Source organism: Lissotriton vulgaris, chromosome 3_1 (genome assembly GCF_964263255.1).
Source record: "Lissotriton vulgaris chromosome 3_1, aLisVul1.2, whole genome shotgun sequence".
Classification (NCBI taxonomy): Eukaryota; Metazoa; Chordata; class Amphibia; order Caudata; family Salamandridae; genus Lissotriton; species Lissotriton vulgaris.
Genome location: NC_141689.1, coordinates 327,903,476 through 327,919,190, shown reverse-complemented (window position 1 = coordinate 327,919,190; position 15,715 = coordinate 327,903,476). Strand labels below are relative to the sequence as shown.

The window sequence follows — 15,715 nt, the reverse complement described above, 5'->3', positions numbered from 1 at the left end:
GAGTTCCCTTCTCTGTGCACCTTTGCATTACTAGCCGTGGCACACACAGTGCACATCACTAGGGACTTTACTAGTAAGGAAAACATACCAAATGATGGCCAACCAATTGTCATTACACTTTACACAGGGAACTCTTGTACTTTGACACTGATCAGCAGTGGCAAATTACCCAAAGCAACTGAAAGCAAAGGAGATATAGGCAAAAAGTCAGGGGTAATCACGCCAAGATAAGCCAGGTCTAACAATTACTATTCTTAAAGGAAACATTGTTTTCACTCTCAGATTTTCTCCATTGATGTCTTTAAGTGAAGATAATTATTTTGGGCAAGATCAGTAGTTAGACATGTGGCTTGGTCGTGCCTCAGGCTGATCTTACCATGTTTCAGAAAAGGAAGCCAGTCATCACGTTAGTGAACATGGCATGGAGGAAGACTTTTGTAGGAGTATCTGTTAAACTACTCTGGTGTACGAGAAGCACTACCATCTATGTATACTTTTATCTAGAAGGAGCATTTCCTAGTCAGTGTGGGTATGTGGACATAGTGATTCTTCCAGTTACTGTATTATTAATTTAACATTAACATTTTAGAAGAATATCTGCAATTTAGCATGAGATTAAAACTTTATAAAGCAGCTGAATATTAGTTGCTAACTGCCCAGACACCAATTTCCAATGGCAGAAGAAATGCTTTGTAAAAAGTTGACATAAAGGAATCACAAAAAATCCCCACTTACTTCTTCCCATGTTCCATTATTTTTGCGTATTGTAATTTGATGGATTAACTTGTCTTTTAGGTATCCAGATTGTGCCACATAGCTGATATTGTACTCCTTTGCATCTTTGTGGTATGTTATTGTTAAATTATGAGGCGTGTCAGGTTTTACTGCAAAACAGAAAAAAACATTTAGTAGGTTAACAGTGAATATATGTGTATCTGTATAGTACTAGAATATTGAGCTATAAATGCTGTGCTACAGAAATATTGTAAACAGAATATCGACTACAAAAACATTGTGAAGTTACATATAAATGTAAGTACTGATTTAGTATACTTAACTCCAATACATGCACTTTGACTACATACCTTAAAGGTATGTAGATGTGGATTTAAGAACAGTAGATTTTACTTATCTAGGTATATTGCTATTACAATATTTTGGGAGAGGACATATTTCTGAAGAACAATAATTTTGTGCTGGGTATTTTTACGTACAACCACATAAGCATTCCAGAAATAATATCAATTCATAGCAATATTGATACTGGAGCAAATGCAGAGCTGAAGATTTTCTAGAATCTGTATAGTAGATAGCAGGCTGGTTAGTGGCGAGACCGGGTAAGCCAAGTGGTCCCAATTTGTCATCAAATTCTGCATTACAGTCTGTCTCGGATTGGCATGGTGTGCAATCGGACATTGGCAGATGGGCATCTGGCTGAGGCCAGGTGGTAGGCTCGTTTTTAGGTCTCGCATAGGTAGCGCGTATGCGCTGCCTCTACGAGACATTACGTAATCTGTATACTTGGGTGAAAGTCCACCTCTTGCTGGTAGTTTCTCCCGCCGTTTGCCATTTGTGAACTGCGGCTTTTAAATTGTTAGGGGGCTTATGGTTGACTTGCGGTCAAATACTGCACTTCCGTTTTGATTCCCTTTGGCCGGAAGCAGCAACGACCACAGAGGCGGCCTTAGGCATGTGCAAGCTGTGCACCTGCACAGGGCCACCAAACCCCAGGGTCCACCACGCCAATATATATCCTTACTATAATAATCCACTGAGGATGGATACATATTTGCGTGGCGGCCCCTGGCAGGGATTTGGTGGCCTCCGGCTCTGTTCCACTTCCAAACAACCTGACCCCCCCCCTCTTTACTGACCTCCGCACCTTCATTCCTCCTGGTTCCTGATTGGCTTCTTTTTTTCCCTAACCACCTTCCTGAGCTCCGGGGGCCTCTGCCCTGCCCAAACCCCTCTTCCAGGGCCCCCTACCTACGCTCCCTGCCCAGGGCCGCCATGAGCCTGGAGCCGCCCCTGCCGACCAAATACAGTTAGGTTCCGCTGCTTGGCCTTATCTATTCGTGTAGGGACTACTTCCTTGTTTTTTTTGTTGCCATCTCTGTCTCCGGATCCTCTCTTGACGTTCTCGCAGAGCCCTCTGAATCCAGATGTTTGCGGTCTGCTTGCAAGGGTGGGTAAGCGGGTCTAACGTGGACCTAGTCTTGACATTATCATGAATCTTGCAGAAAGGTATGCAACTATTTCAACGCAACTTTTACAACGCATTTTTTTTCAACGCACACCATTACAACGCAGGATCCTTTACAACGCATGACATTACATAGCAGATGCTATTACAACGCATGCCATTACAACGTAAGTATTGGTAAGTATGTCATTTTATTTAAACATTCAGGGCCAGATGTAGGTAGCCCAATACCGTTCGGAAACGGCCGAAAATACCGATTTTCGGCCGTTTCCGACCAGTATTGGGCTATGGAGATGTAGGGCCCTTGAAAACATACAGAATCGGTAATTTTACCGATTCGGTAATATTACCGAATCGTTAAAATTACCGAATCGGTATTTGCTATTGAATCCTATGGGCTTCAAGGCCCATAGGATTCAATAGCAAATACCGATTCGGTATTTACCGAATCGGTAAATACCGAATCTTACCGAATCGGCATTTTTTACCTACATAGGTTTTACCGATTCTTAAATACCGAATCGGTAAAATTCGGTATTTAAGAATCGGTAAAACCTATTTACCAACATCTAGCCCTTAATATTAAAAATAAATTAAATAAATAAATTTAAGTAATTGTATATATTTAGTTTTGGGTTATGGGGTACAGGGGTATTTTTAGGGTTCAGGTCTAGGTTTGGGTTATGGGGTACAGGGGCATTTTTAGGGTTCAGGGCTGGGTTTGGGTTATGGGGTACAGGGGTATTTTTAAGGTTCAGGGCTGGGTTTGGGTTATGGGGTACAGGGGTATTTTTAGGGTTCAGGGCTAGGTTTGGGTTATGGGGCACAGGGGTATTTTTAGGGTTCAGGGCTGGGTTTGGGTTATGGGGTACAGGGGTATTTTTAGGGTTCAGGGCTAGGTTTGGGTTATGGGGTACAGCGGTATTTTTAGGGTTCCGGGCTAGGTTTGGGTGATGGGGTACAGGGGTATTTTTAGGGATCAGGGCTGGGTTTGGGTTATGGGGTACAGGGGTATTTTTAGGGTTCAGGGGTAGGTTTGGGTTATGGGGTACAGGGGTATTTTTAGGGTTCAGGGCTGGGTTTGGGTTATGGGGTACAGGGGTATTTTTAGGGTTCAGGGCTAGGTTGGGGTTATGGGGTACAGGGGTATTTTTAGGGTTAAGGGCTGGGTTTGGGTTATGAGGTACAGGGGTATTTTTAGGGTTCAGGGCTGGGTTTGGTTTATGGGGTACAGGGGTATTTTTAGGGTTCAGGGGGTACAGGGGTATTTATAGGGTTCAGGGCTGGGTTTGGGTTATGGGGTACAGGGGTATTTTTAGGGTTCAGGGCTGGGTTTGGGTTTTACATTAACTGGATTTTAAATATTATTTTTATACACCTACACTATTTTAAAAAAATATTTAAATATATTAATAAAAATGTATTTAATAAATAAAATTAAGTCAATATTTATTAATTACATTTGCTAAAAAAATAATATACTTACCTAGACTTACGTTGTAATGGCATGCGTTGTAATAGCATCTGCTATGTAATGTCATGCGTTGTAAAGGCTTCCGTTGTAAAGGATCCTGCATTGTAAAAATTGCGTTGTAATGGTGTGCGTTGAAAAAATTTGCGATGTAACGTCATACATCCTTGCAGGAATATTCCTGCAATATCTGTGCTACTGTCATGGCGTGAGAAACGGCCTCTCGCCTCGTGTGCCGCCTGCTGTTTGGCTTGTGAATGGGATCATCTCTCCCCTAGAATCACTCTCTTACCCCCGCCTTCTTGATTGCCCGTGCCCATCTGCATGGACACTGCCACTTTTCAGACGCCCTTCAGGAGAGAGGAAGCACCAAGCGGCTTGGGATGCTGCTGCTGTTGGCATGCCCCGCAGCAGCAAATGAGTGTCCTGTGGGCATTAGAGGCTGCCCTGAATGTGCTGGCGTCGCCTCCTGCTCTTTAGAAAGCGAACTACAAATTTGAATGGATTTATGGCACTCAGGGGACCCGTATGTGTTCTCATCTTGGCACCACTGTGTGTTTTTGTGTGAAATTTACAGTTGCCTTTTGTTTATTCTGTGCGCCATGCGTGCTTTTAGTTTCACAATGCCGGCGCCGCACACAGCACTTGCTGGACACTGCCCTTGTTTTTGCTCCCCCTTCCACTTTGCGTTATGAGCCCTCACTCCAACCTCCGAGCACCAACACAGGCTTTCCCTTCATCGCCAATGCTTCCTCCCGGCTGTTGACTGAGCAATGCCTCTGCCAGTACCATGTTGGCTTGCCCCTATTGCCTCCCCTCCTCCCACATTCTTCATGTTCCTTTAATGTCCCTCCGACCCTCTCCGTGTTGCTTTCATAAGCATCCCCCACCCAACCTCATGTTGCTTTCATATTCAACCCCCATACTTCCCTGTGTTGACTATGTGCTCACGGCCCCACCCTCCCCCTTCTCCGAACAGAGTGCAGCCTATCGCACAAAGCATAAAATCTTTCTCCGGTGGTCCGACCATGCTCCATGCAGGCCACGTGGGTCTTTCCACCAGGCACTTGTAGTGTCGCGCTCTAGTCTCCGACGCGCCAGCGTGATGACGTGGTGCGCCGGAGCAAGAGCAGAACACTGGCGCATGCGTGAGCGACCTGAGGGAAAGCGCGCGAACAAGAAGAGCGGGCAGAAGCGACCGAAGCAGGTCATTGTTAGACGCTCGGCGCTCTCTTGATATAGCGATTCTGTGGAACGAATAAAGGCATTGTTAAATCTACATCAGCTGTATGTCCTCTGTGGGGGAGTCGAATAACAACATTACAGTGGCGACAAGGACTGGGATCACCCCACCAACTCCACCACAGCAACACAGAGATCGGACCTGCAGCAAAGCGACACCAGGAGTCAAGCAGGTCCGAAATCGAAAAAGGGGGCACTACACAGTGAGCACGCCTAGTGCAACGGCGCTATTCACGACAGAGCGTAGTAGCAGCGCATGACCTCAGTAACCTACAGACACGTGGCCCCAAGCCTAATTAGCACAGCTCAAGGCTAGCATAAACGCGAAGGGGAGCATGCAGCTGAGACCCTGGCAGAGAAAAGGGATAGTGATACGGGGGACGGAAAAGAACGCCTCCCCAGCAAATCACGAGGTGGAAACACCGGTGCACCCGGCAGCCCCAAAAGTCAGGGAGGCGACACAGACCGAGAAGGGAACCTCAGCACACCAGGCAGCCCAGGGAACCGAGACGGAGAACCTGGAACAGTGCCCAGAATGAGCAACCAAATGACATCTCTCACAGCACCCATCCCCTTCCTACCCAGACCAGGAGAGCCCCTGATGAAGTGGGAGGACTGGAGGGAATATTTCAAGAACTATGTGGAGGCCTTGAAGGATGAAAATGGTGAACCATTTCCCAGTGCTAGGACGAAACGGTTATTACTGCATAACCTGGGCCCGGAAGGAGTACAAGTATTTGCAAACATCGTGCCAGCAGCGAGACAATCTGCAGACGACGACGTCTTGAAACACGCCCTAGAAGATCAAGATAATCACTATCTCCCAGCGGTATGTGTATCTATTGACCGGTACAACTTCCAACAAAGGAAGCAAGAAGAAGGAGAATCCATAGACGATTATGTGGCAGCATTGAGACGACTAGCCATCACATGTAAATACGGGCAACTGCAGGACGAGTACATCAAGGACCAAATAGTCATGCACACCACAAACAAGTCAGTCCAGGACAAGTTGTGGGCGCAGGGCGAAGCACCGCTAAAAGACGTGATCGCAATGGTAAAGAAAGCTGAACTTTCACAACGCTGCGCAGAAGCAGCCAAAAAGGAGAATCCTCAAAGACAAATGGTCAACAAAATAGACAAGGCCCAATCTTCCAACAGGCAAAGGAGAACCACTGGAGAAGGGAGACACGAGCCCAGGTGGACAAGGAAACAGGCTACACCAGGGAAGCAGTCCGCGGACAGCAGGTTCTCGTGCTACAGGTGCGGGAGTACAGCACACTCAGCACAGGACAAACGGTGCCCAGCATTTCGCGCCAGATGCTCGTTCTGTGGCCTGGTTGGCCATTATGAGAAAGTGTGCCGCAAGAAAGGGAAGAAGTCCATGGTGAAATGCATTGAGCAGCCCCAGTCAGAGGACCAGACCGAGGATGACCAGGAAGAAGACAACATGGTCTTATGTGTCGAGGAACAGGTGCTGGAGGTAACGGGCAAACGCTCGGACAAACCGCGAACAGACATGCTGATAGGAGGAGTGAAAATTCACATAGCAATTGACTCTGGGTCACCATACTCCATTGTACAAAGATCTGTATGGGAGGAAGACTTTGTGCCCACCCTGGGTCCGCAGTTAAACCCACCAGACATACGACCGATTTCGTACACCAGCAACGCAATCCCTATGGTAGGGTTCCGCGCCCTGAAATTCGAATTCAGAGAAAGATCAGCGATATGCAAGCTATATGTGGCGGAGCGAGGGCCCTCAGTGCTAGGCTGGGGAGACCAGGGTGACCTAGGGATAAAATTAGACCCAGAAGGCAAGGAACAAATTCTTCTGACGGAAGATAGCCATTGGCCAGAGCTAGAGAAGCTGAAGCAAGCCTTCCCCAAGGTGTTCGGAGGCACAGTGGGAAAATCGGACAAATTTGTGCACAAAATACTTCTCAGAGAGGATGCTCGCCCGGTGTCCCACAAGGTCAGGAACATTCCCATTGCCATTAAGGATGCGGTCCAGCAAGAACTCCAAAGATTGGAGGAGCAGGGTATAATAAAACCAATTGACAGTTCGGAATGGCTGGCCCCCTTAGTCGTGGCCAGGAAACCCAATGGCAAGGTGCGCTTATGTGTGGACCTGCGCGAACTCAATAAATGCCTGATAGTGGAAAAGTTTCCCTTACCAAGGATTGAGGAAACGTTGGCAAAAACGAGGGGGGTGACCTGGTTTTCCACCATTTACCTCACCTCTGCGTACCATCAAATTGACTTGCACCCAGCGAGCAGAAAGCTAACCTCTTTCATCACACCCTTTGGGTGTTATCAGTTCCGCCGTATGCCGTTTGGGTTGGCATCCGCAGCCGCAGTGTTCCAGAAGCTAATGCACCGCCTGTTCAAGGACCTATAAGGCGTTCAGTACTTTAAGGACGACATCCTGATAATGGGAACAAACCAAGAAGACCATGATAAGAAACTGACCAAGGTATTGACAGTGCTACAGGAGAAGGGCCACACCGCCGAGTGGAGTAAGTGTAAGCTGGGCATGTCGGCTGTCACCTATCTTGGACATGAGATAAGGAGTCAAGGAATCACTCCCAAAAGACAAAACGTAAAAGCCATTTGTGATGCCAGAGCCCCAGTCAACAAGGAAGAAGTGAGGTCATTCCTGGGAATGGCGGAGTATTATAGCAAATTTGTAAGACATTTCGCCACCAAGACTCATAGACTCAGACAACTGATCAGAGATAAGTCAACATTTCAGTGGGACAAGGAAGCACAGAGTGAATTCGAGGATCTGAAAATACCCCTGCATGGATATGATCCGGCGGGTCGCACCATCTTAACTACTGACGCCAGTGAAAAGGGCCTGGGAGCAGTGCTGGCACAGGAAAGAAAAGAAGGCACAGTGGAAACACTCAGTTTCGCATCCGGGGTATTGTCTCCCACTGAACAGAAATTTAGTGTCATTGAAAAGGAGATGCTGGCAGTCACATGGGCCATGGGTAAATTCAGACAGTTCCTATGGGGCACCCGTTTCAAACTGCAGACGGACCATAAACCACTGGTCAAGGTGCTAACTTCCAGCGGACACAATACAGCAACGCCGCGCATTGCAAAAATGACACTCAAGTTGCTAGACTACACCTACGATGTGGAGTACTTGCCAGGGACACAGAATAAAGTTGCAGACTATTTGAGCAGGGCCTCAGCCATGGAAGAGGCGCCAGCGTCCCACCTGGCATAAATGAAATGGTGGCTGAAATGGCTGACTCGGAGAGGACAATCAGCGGACAAGATTGGGCCCAGGCCTATGAAAGAGACTGTGACACGAAAGAAGTCAAACAATACCTGATCTCTGGGTGGCCAGAAAAAAGACATCTTAAAGAAGGCTTGAGGAAATTCTACGAAGTGCGGGAGGAGCTATCGATGAGTGATTCAGGTATCTTCATGTACCGGGGAGATAAGGTAGTCCCTCCAGCGACATTAATCCCTCTGCTGTTGAAACAACTTCATGAAGGGCACCTCGGCATTTTAAAAACGAAGATACAGGTAAAACAAACGTACTGGTGGCCGGGAATGGACAATCAGATAGAAAGACAAGTGAGAGAATGTGTCCAGTGCCAGGGAGCGGATAAAATCCTGAGACCGTTGAGGCCTGCGTTAGGTGCATTTGAGCAACCCCACAATCCATGGGAAGACATAGCTGTGGACATATTAGGTCCCGTGCTCGACTACAGAGGAACAGCCAAATACCTGTGCCTGGTCGTAGACAAATACTCCAAATGGCCGGAAGTAGACGTGCAAGAAGTCATGGACCCGGACACGGTGTTGAGATTTCTCACCTCAGTGTTTTTACGTGAAGGAATACCGAGGACGATTTTAAGTGACAATGGGCCTCAATTTACCTCGGAGAAAAGGACCAAGTACATGGAGAGAAACGGGATAAAGTCCAAACACACAGCAGTGTACCATCCTGCATGCAACGGACAAGTGGAACGCTTCAACCGTGTGCTGATGGGGTCCATACAGGCCGCAATAATGCAAGGAAAAGATTGGGAAACAGAAGTTCAGAGCATGCTATGGGCCTACAGAATCACCCCAACAGCGCTAGGCTACAGCCCCTTCCAAATTCTGAGAGGCAGACTCCCCTTTACAAGAGACAATGTTGTCTGGAGAGAGAAGGCAGTGACGAGCAAGTGGTCATGTGCGGTGGTACAGCACAACCTGGAAAGGGACCAAAAGGTGTACACCGAACATTACAACAGGAGGCACAATACTAAAGACACTGATCTGGAAAGAGGGGAATGGGTTAGAGTTAAACTTGCTACACTCCAAAGGAAAGGTGAAAGCAAGTACAGCAAACCCCTGCAGGTTAAAGAAGTGTATGGAAGAGCGGCTTCACTCAGTGATGGTAGAGTGTGGTCCCAAGACCGCATGGCGAAAGTCAACCGGATCATGCTGTGGCCTGCCAGCAAGGAGGATGAGACAGAGGATCAGAGGCAAGCCAGCAGAGCAGAAGAGATGACTGTGAGAAGTGAGAGTCAGAATGAAGGGCCAGTTCATGTAGATAATGAGGAGAACGAGGAAGTACGTGCGGAAAAAGGAGCAGCAGAAAACATAACCCCAGCTGCCGAGAAGGAAGCTGGAACACTGAGGAGAACGAGGAGTCCTGCACGTGAAGGTACCAGAGAAGAGTTCATCCCGGTAAGACGCAACCGTGCTGGGAGGGCAGTTAACCGGCCCTCTCGATTCAAAGACTATGAAATGAATGACTGTTGAAAGTGGGTCTAAAGTTATTGTTTATATTGTTGGAAAAGGAGGAGATATGTAGTGTCGCGCTCTAGTCTCCGACACGCCAGCGTGATGACGTGGTGCGCCGGAGCAAGAGCGGAACACTGGCGCATGCGTGAGCGACCTGAGGGAAAGCGCGCGAACGAGAAGAGCGGGCAGAAGCGACCGGAGCAGGTCATTGTTAGACGCTCGGCGCTCTCTTGATATAGCGATTCTGTGAAACATATAAAGGCATTGTTAAATCTACATCAGCTGTATGTCCTCTGTGGGGAGTCGAATAACAACATTAAAGCACTCCCATCTCCTCATCCGGTCTACAGCATGTCCACTGCAGCTGCTATCCCAGTGCCAAACCCGGAGCCGAACATCTAGTATAACAAGGTAAGGCATGTGCAGTATTGGCGCTAAATAAACTGCTGTGCTGTAATAATGTAAAATGTAATTGTGTCTCTGAGTTTTACCAGACGACAAATAGCAGATAGTCTGTGCCCTGAAATCACATGGATAAAGTTTGACTCGCAAATCGAATGTTCATAGGATGAAATGCAGGCCACCCTGACTATGCTATAGCAGACATGCTGGTACTCTTTGTAGAAGGAGCTGTTCACGAGCAGTTTGTGTTGAGTCATGATGTGGTATTTTGGGTCACTTGCTTTCTCTATGATCGTCCTTTGCTTGTAACATGTGAGTTTGATAAACCAGCAGAGTAGTGTGTGTAGTGAGCAGTACAAGTCAGTGCATCAGGACAAGTGCAGGATTTGGGGACAGTACTAGAGAGAGTGTATGTTGAATTTGTTCTTCTATTAGATGTATGCTCGCACCTGTCGCTGTCCGTGACAAAATTGAACTTGCACTGCAGGGTTCTTCCCTGTATCTGGGATGGTGCTATGTTCAGGCAAGAGTTGTGAGTTTAAAAAATGCACTAGTGGGTAATAAATCAGTTGATTTGTCATGCATGCAAGTCTTCTATGGTTGCACACAGTTGCCTAAAATCATAATGCATTTGAGTGGTTCAATGGAGGCAGAATATTTTCCTGTGCACACAGCATGACTTGTAGAACATAAAGCATAATAAAATCAAGGTAAGATGGTTATAAGTAAGAGATATGTGTATTGTTTCATACATTAGTAATTCCGAAAATTTTTCATATGAATAAAATAAATAATTGAATATTTATTACACATAATTAATATTGAAGGCAGCCTGATTGTCTTTATAATATGGTGTCCTTGCCTTTTCTCTCCAAGGTGCCATAGTACCCTCAAAATTGGGTGTAGATCATTCTAACAGTAACCGTTTTGTCACTTCCTTGCATAGGGTGATGGTGTCGTATTTGGGTGCCCCAGTTACGTCTCAAACATATTTATAATAACAATTCAATTCAACCTACATATTTCAACTTCAAACCACATATATCCACTACACTACAAAGAAAAACACCTAGATGAAAAACATTGTAATTTACAACACTAATAGCTCTAACTCTCGCAAATGTGTGACCTATTGCATTGTAAATGCTTGTTTGGTCTACTTCGGACTCCACCCCTAGTGCACAACGTGAAATTCTGTTGTTACAGCCTTACTAACCATATACTGACCCTGACCCCACACACATGAAGTCAGGCCAGCAGATTAATGTCAGAGGTAGAATGACAATGGGCTGCAAAATCCTGTGATTCTAGCAAATCACTTAATCTACATGAACCTAAACAAAAATAATATGACTCTGTAATATTATCAGAAGCTCAAGTAAAGTGCCCCAATGCCTCTCGGCCAGGTAAGTGCTATTTAAATCTGGACTTAAGGAAAGTGACACCATGTTTGCAATTGAGATTGACCCCCCATCGATGCTGTACCCGTGCCGACCCCATGCGTTGGACACTGGAAGAGACATGAAAAGTGCTGGGGGGAAAGTTGTGTGAAAAGGCTGGGAAGCTGCAGTCCAGGATATTGCTAGAGAAAGCTTGTCTTCCTAACCCCACAAGGCTGTTTTAAATTTGTTAAATGCCCCTTGACATCACCTGTCCTCAACTTGCCTTGCACCACTAGCTTGTGGCCGATTTGGTCTGCCCTGCTTGAGGTTGATGTTTTGGATGTGTACTGGTGCAGCCAGTTTCGTTGCTGCTGGGCTGTCTGCAGCCACCGTGCGTGGTCCGATTGTGGTCACAGGTGTACGCTAGGGCGGTAGGGTAGTCGTCGGCTGTGAGTGTAGTGCCACATAGTTCTGATCACAAGTATTGTCAATCGTCCATTGCATCTCAATGCAGGTGGAGGTGGCTGGTCCATGACCAGGAGAAGAGGTGAGTGCAACCAGTGCTGTTGTTCCGTTGGTGCACTATCCAGGGTTGGGTGGCTTGAGTGGCTTTGTTAAAGCTTTATGGTGTTCCATATCACACTTAGGCTTCAGCATCGTCCGCATGGGGTAAATAACTCTGGCAGCACTGACTTTTTGTGGAGAGTGCGCCATTAGCCTCTGATTGGTGCCAAAGGAGGGCTACTACTGCATTTATCCAGGATTTTGAGTGCAAGACTTTGGGGGTTAAGCTGCTGCGAAGACCAGCCGCTGGGGACTAGTGCCCATACCCATGTATGAGTACACCACTCGCATGCCATTGACTCTCCTTAAGAGTTATGCAGACCTTCAACTCCAGGAACAAATCTAGCAATCGATAATGCAAGCCAGTCTCTAACACCTTTGGAAAAACCCTGCTTCACTGTTCGGCGGTCCTCATTGGTAACACCCTGCCTGTGGCAACTGTGCCCCTCCTCGGGATCCTAGCCATTTATATTTCAGATTTCATTTTTGCTAAAAGCTTGTTAAAGGGTTATTGTTTTAATTTACATGTGCTTGACAGGCTAATGTTTTTTTTTTAACTATGCGGAAAAGAAAGAGAACTAGCAAACTCCCCGGGGAGCCAAACAATCCATTGACTGTTGTCACATTGCCACACTACATGATCTAGACAATCTCATCGAGGAGGTGGAACAACTCTTACAGCCGGAGAATTCTTGCTCCAATGGGGCAGTCCAGAAAAGAATCAAGTTGTCCCTATGTATAAGAAAAAAATCACCAGACTTACAACTTTGGTACCTACAGCACTGATTTCAAATGAAAATCTTGAGAATCAACTGAGGAAGAACGTTGAAGATAGTACTCCCCTGTGCAGCTCTCCTACACCTGAATCTATTCTAGTTCCCTTAGAACCTGTGGTTATATTTGCTGATCGAGTCTCCGTACTTGCAGCCAATGAAGTGCCCCCACAAAATATTGAAATACTTGCTACCTCAACCCAGCAGATCCTTCATCTGGGCATCATAGGTAGAGAACTATGGTGCCCAGATCACGGATCTCTGGGCTGTTCTCAAATCACTGAGGGTAGAGGTCAAGTCCCACATAGAAGAGCTCCACACTCTGTCAAATGTTAAATCATATGACCACTTCCAATGGAGTGGGACTTGGGTCCTCAAGGTCAGTTGCAAACAGGCGCCTGACCCTCACCTTGAATCACAGTCTAAAGTGTCAGTGACTAGGCCATGTGACCTAGCTACTTCTACTTTTACACCCTTGGGTAATCTGAATAATTCTGTGGCACAAATTAATAAACCTCTCACATCCCGCGCTGCAAGCCAGACCCGAATCATGATTCCACTCAATGTTTTTACCATCAGAAGTGCTTCAATGGGAGGGGATCAAGAGGGTCAAGGAGGTTTGTATCCAAATCAGTATACTCGTGTTTCCTACCTCAGAATCCCTCTTTGTTTCTCCAATACTTGACCCCACATTTGAGCCACTTATTCCTATGCACCCCCTGTCGTACCTGAATCCAAATTTCCATTCTTCCACCAGAACGATATTCATGACTGGGGTCCCAAAACTTTCTCCAAAAGTAAGAGAAGTCGAGGCTTCTCTGATTAATAAAGCGATCCATTGGATCCACAGCGTTAGCAAGTGCCCAAGTGTCTTTCGTGCAGCTATAACAATATATCTCGTCTCATATTCCTTCTTCTGAAAATCTGGACTGCATCAAGTTACAACTTACTCATCATTCCATTGTTAATGGGCTTTTCTCCATGAAAATTCGAACCAGTCACCCCACAACCTCTCATATTCAATTTAAAAGTGTTTTTTTTTCTCTTCAGGGAGCTACACATCCCCAATCTCCTTCACGTCTTCCTTGTGTAGACTGACTGGATATCTCAGTGACCTCCATGATGTCCATGAGTACCGGTAGTAAGCCCCACTCATGCTGTCCTCCCCCTCCCAACCTTTACCCACCTTGGATTCACCACTGGTGGATTCTTGTAACACTTGTCATCTTGACACTGAACAAGTTCTCATATCCCCTAGCAGTGCATCAACCATGGCGCAATCCTATGGCATCCCCTGAAGCCACCAAGATGCCCAAATTTCACTTACTTCCAGTTTGTTAAATCCCATCACCTTGATTCCCTGCAACGTTGCGGGCTTGGGGAGCAAGTTAGTCCAGAGGGAATGGGGGATTTTCATTGGCACAATTTTAATTTTTACATTTACACACTAGCATTATTCCCTTTCTCAGCACGTGATGCTAGAAGCAAGTAAAACAAAAAAAAACAGATGCACCTTTCACCAGTCTCTGAGCATTGGAGTGCTTCTCAAGTACTGCAAAAAATAAAATGAATATAAAAGAAGCCCAGGGTGACTGTAAAAGGCAGTCTAGGTCTGTGCCATGTCATGTTTCTCAGCGAACATTAATAAAAACATCCACAGCCAACGCATGGATAAAAAAACCAATCAAAAATGAATTCCTAGTTTTTTTTTATTATTCTGTGCTTCCAGAGTATACTATTTCCATTGAAATGTTAATGTACTACTTTTATTACCGCAAATGTTAGGCATCATTTAGCTCCATGATTCTAACCAAGCAGTGTATTGCGAAATGTAACATTCTGCGATTGTGGTCAATTTCTTTTGGCTGCCCGGGCCTACCCTGATTACAGTGAGACTTTAACATCAGCAATTTAAAATCTAGATTCAGTTCTTTCATACTGACCATAATTGAACACTCAAGGCCACATTTATCAAAGCGTTCTGTAGTTTTTGCACCATACAAAGTGCAAAGCAGTGCAACCCCTATTATGCAATTTATCAAGCCACTCAAGGCCCCCTTGCATGGCCCTGAGTGGTTTGATAAATCCATAGTAATGCAACGCAGAGTAAATTGATGCTTTACGTTGCATTACTCTGCCCCAGGGAGGTGTTCCATGGGTGGTGCATGGGCGTTCCCACGCAAAACCTATGGATTTCGATGCCTTCTTAGTTTTACCATAAGTGGTAGGCTTGGGAATGGGCCAAAACTGCTATGCATCCGCAGGACTATCTATCCTTCCTTTGCTTCTGTGTCTGTTTTAAATGCTTCCCAATTGCAACAAAATTTGCTACTTCATGATACTTATAACTCACTACCAATAGATGCATTGTTTTGAGGAGTGGAACTATTGTATCATCACCCAATGATGCTTTGATTACTGGGGGTAATCCCCATTACTCTTAGTCCTACTCGTCCTCGACCCAGTCATCACACATGAGGTATTCCACACGACAGGAAACAAAACAGGAAACACTTTTAGACTCCACCCACCCTCCTGTCAGGTACTATAACACACCTCACCACCAGAAGCATAACCTGATGTACCAAGCACCAAAGGCCTGGAAAGGGAGGGCGGGCGGGATGTATGACTGGGTCGAGGGCGAGTAGGACTAAGAGTAAAGGGGATTACCCCCAGTAATCAAAGCATTACCTCTACGTCCCTCGTCCTCGACCCAGTCATCACACATGAGGCTTACCAAAGCAACCCCACAAAGGCCTTTGGCACACCACAAACAAAAACAGACCAGACACCAAGGAGTGAAATGAATGAAATGAAATGAAATGAATGAAAATGAAATGAAAATACATTTATAACGCGCAAAACTCAGCCCAATGGGCATCAAGGCGCCTAACATAATATATTGAATAACCATGCAATGCTT

General features: G+C 46.0%; 1 protein-coding gene across 1 annotated transcript in view; it reads right to left on the bottom strand.

Moving 5' to 3' along the window:
* Window positions 1-15,715, bottom strand: part of IL7R (interleukin 7 receptor) — a 369,475-nt gene that overhangs the window by 235,976 nt on the left and 117,784 nt on the right. Inside the window, exon 4 of the mRNA XM_086960526.1 lies at window positions 736-884. Coding sequence (XP_086816652.1) covers window positions 736-884 — 149 coding nt within the window. The remainder of the gene's footprint in view (window positions 1-735; window positions 885-15,715) is intronic.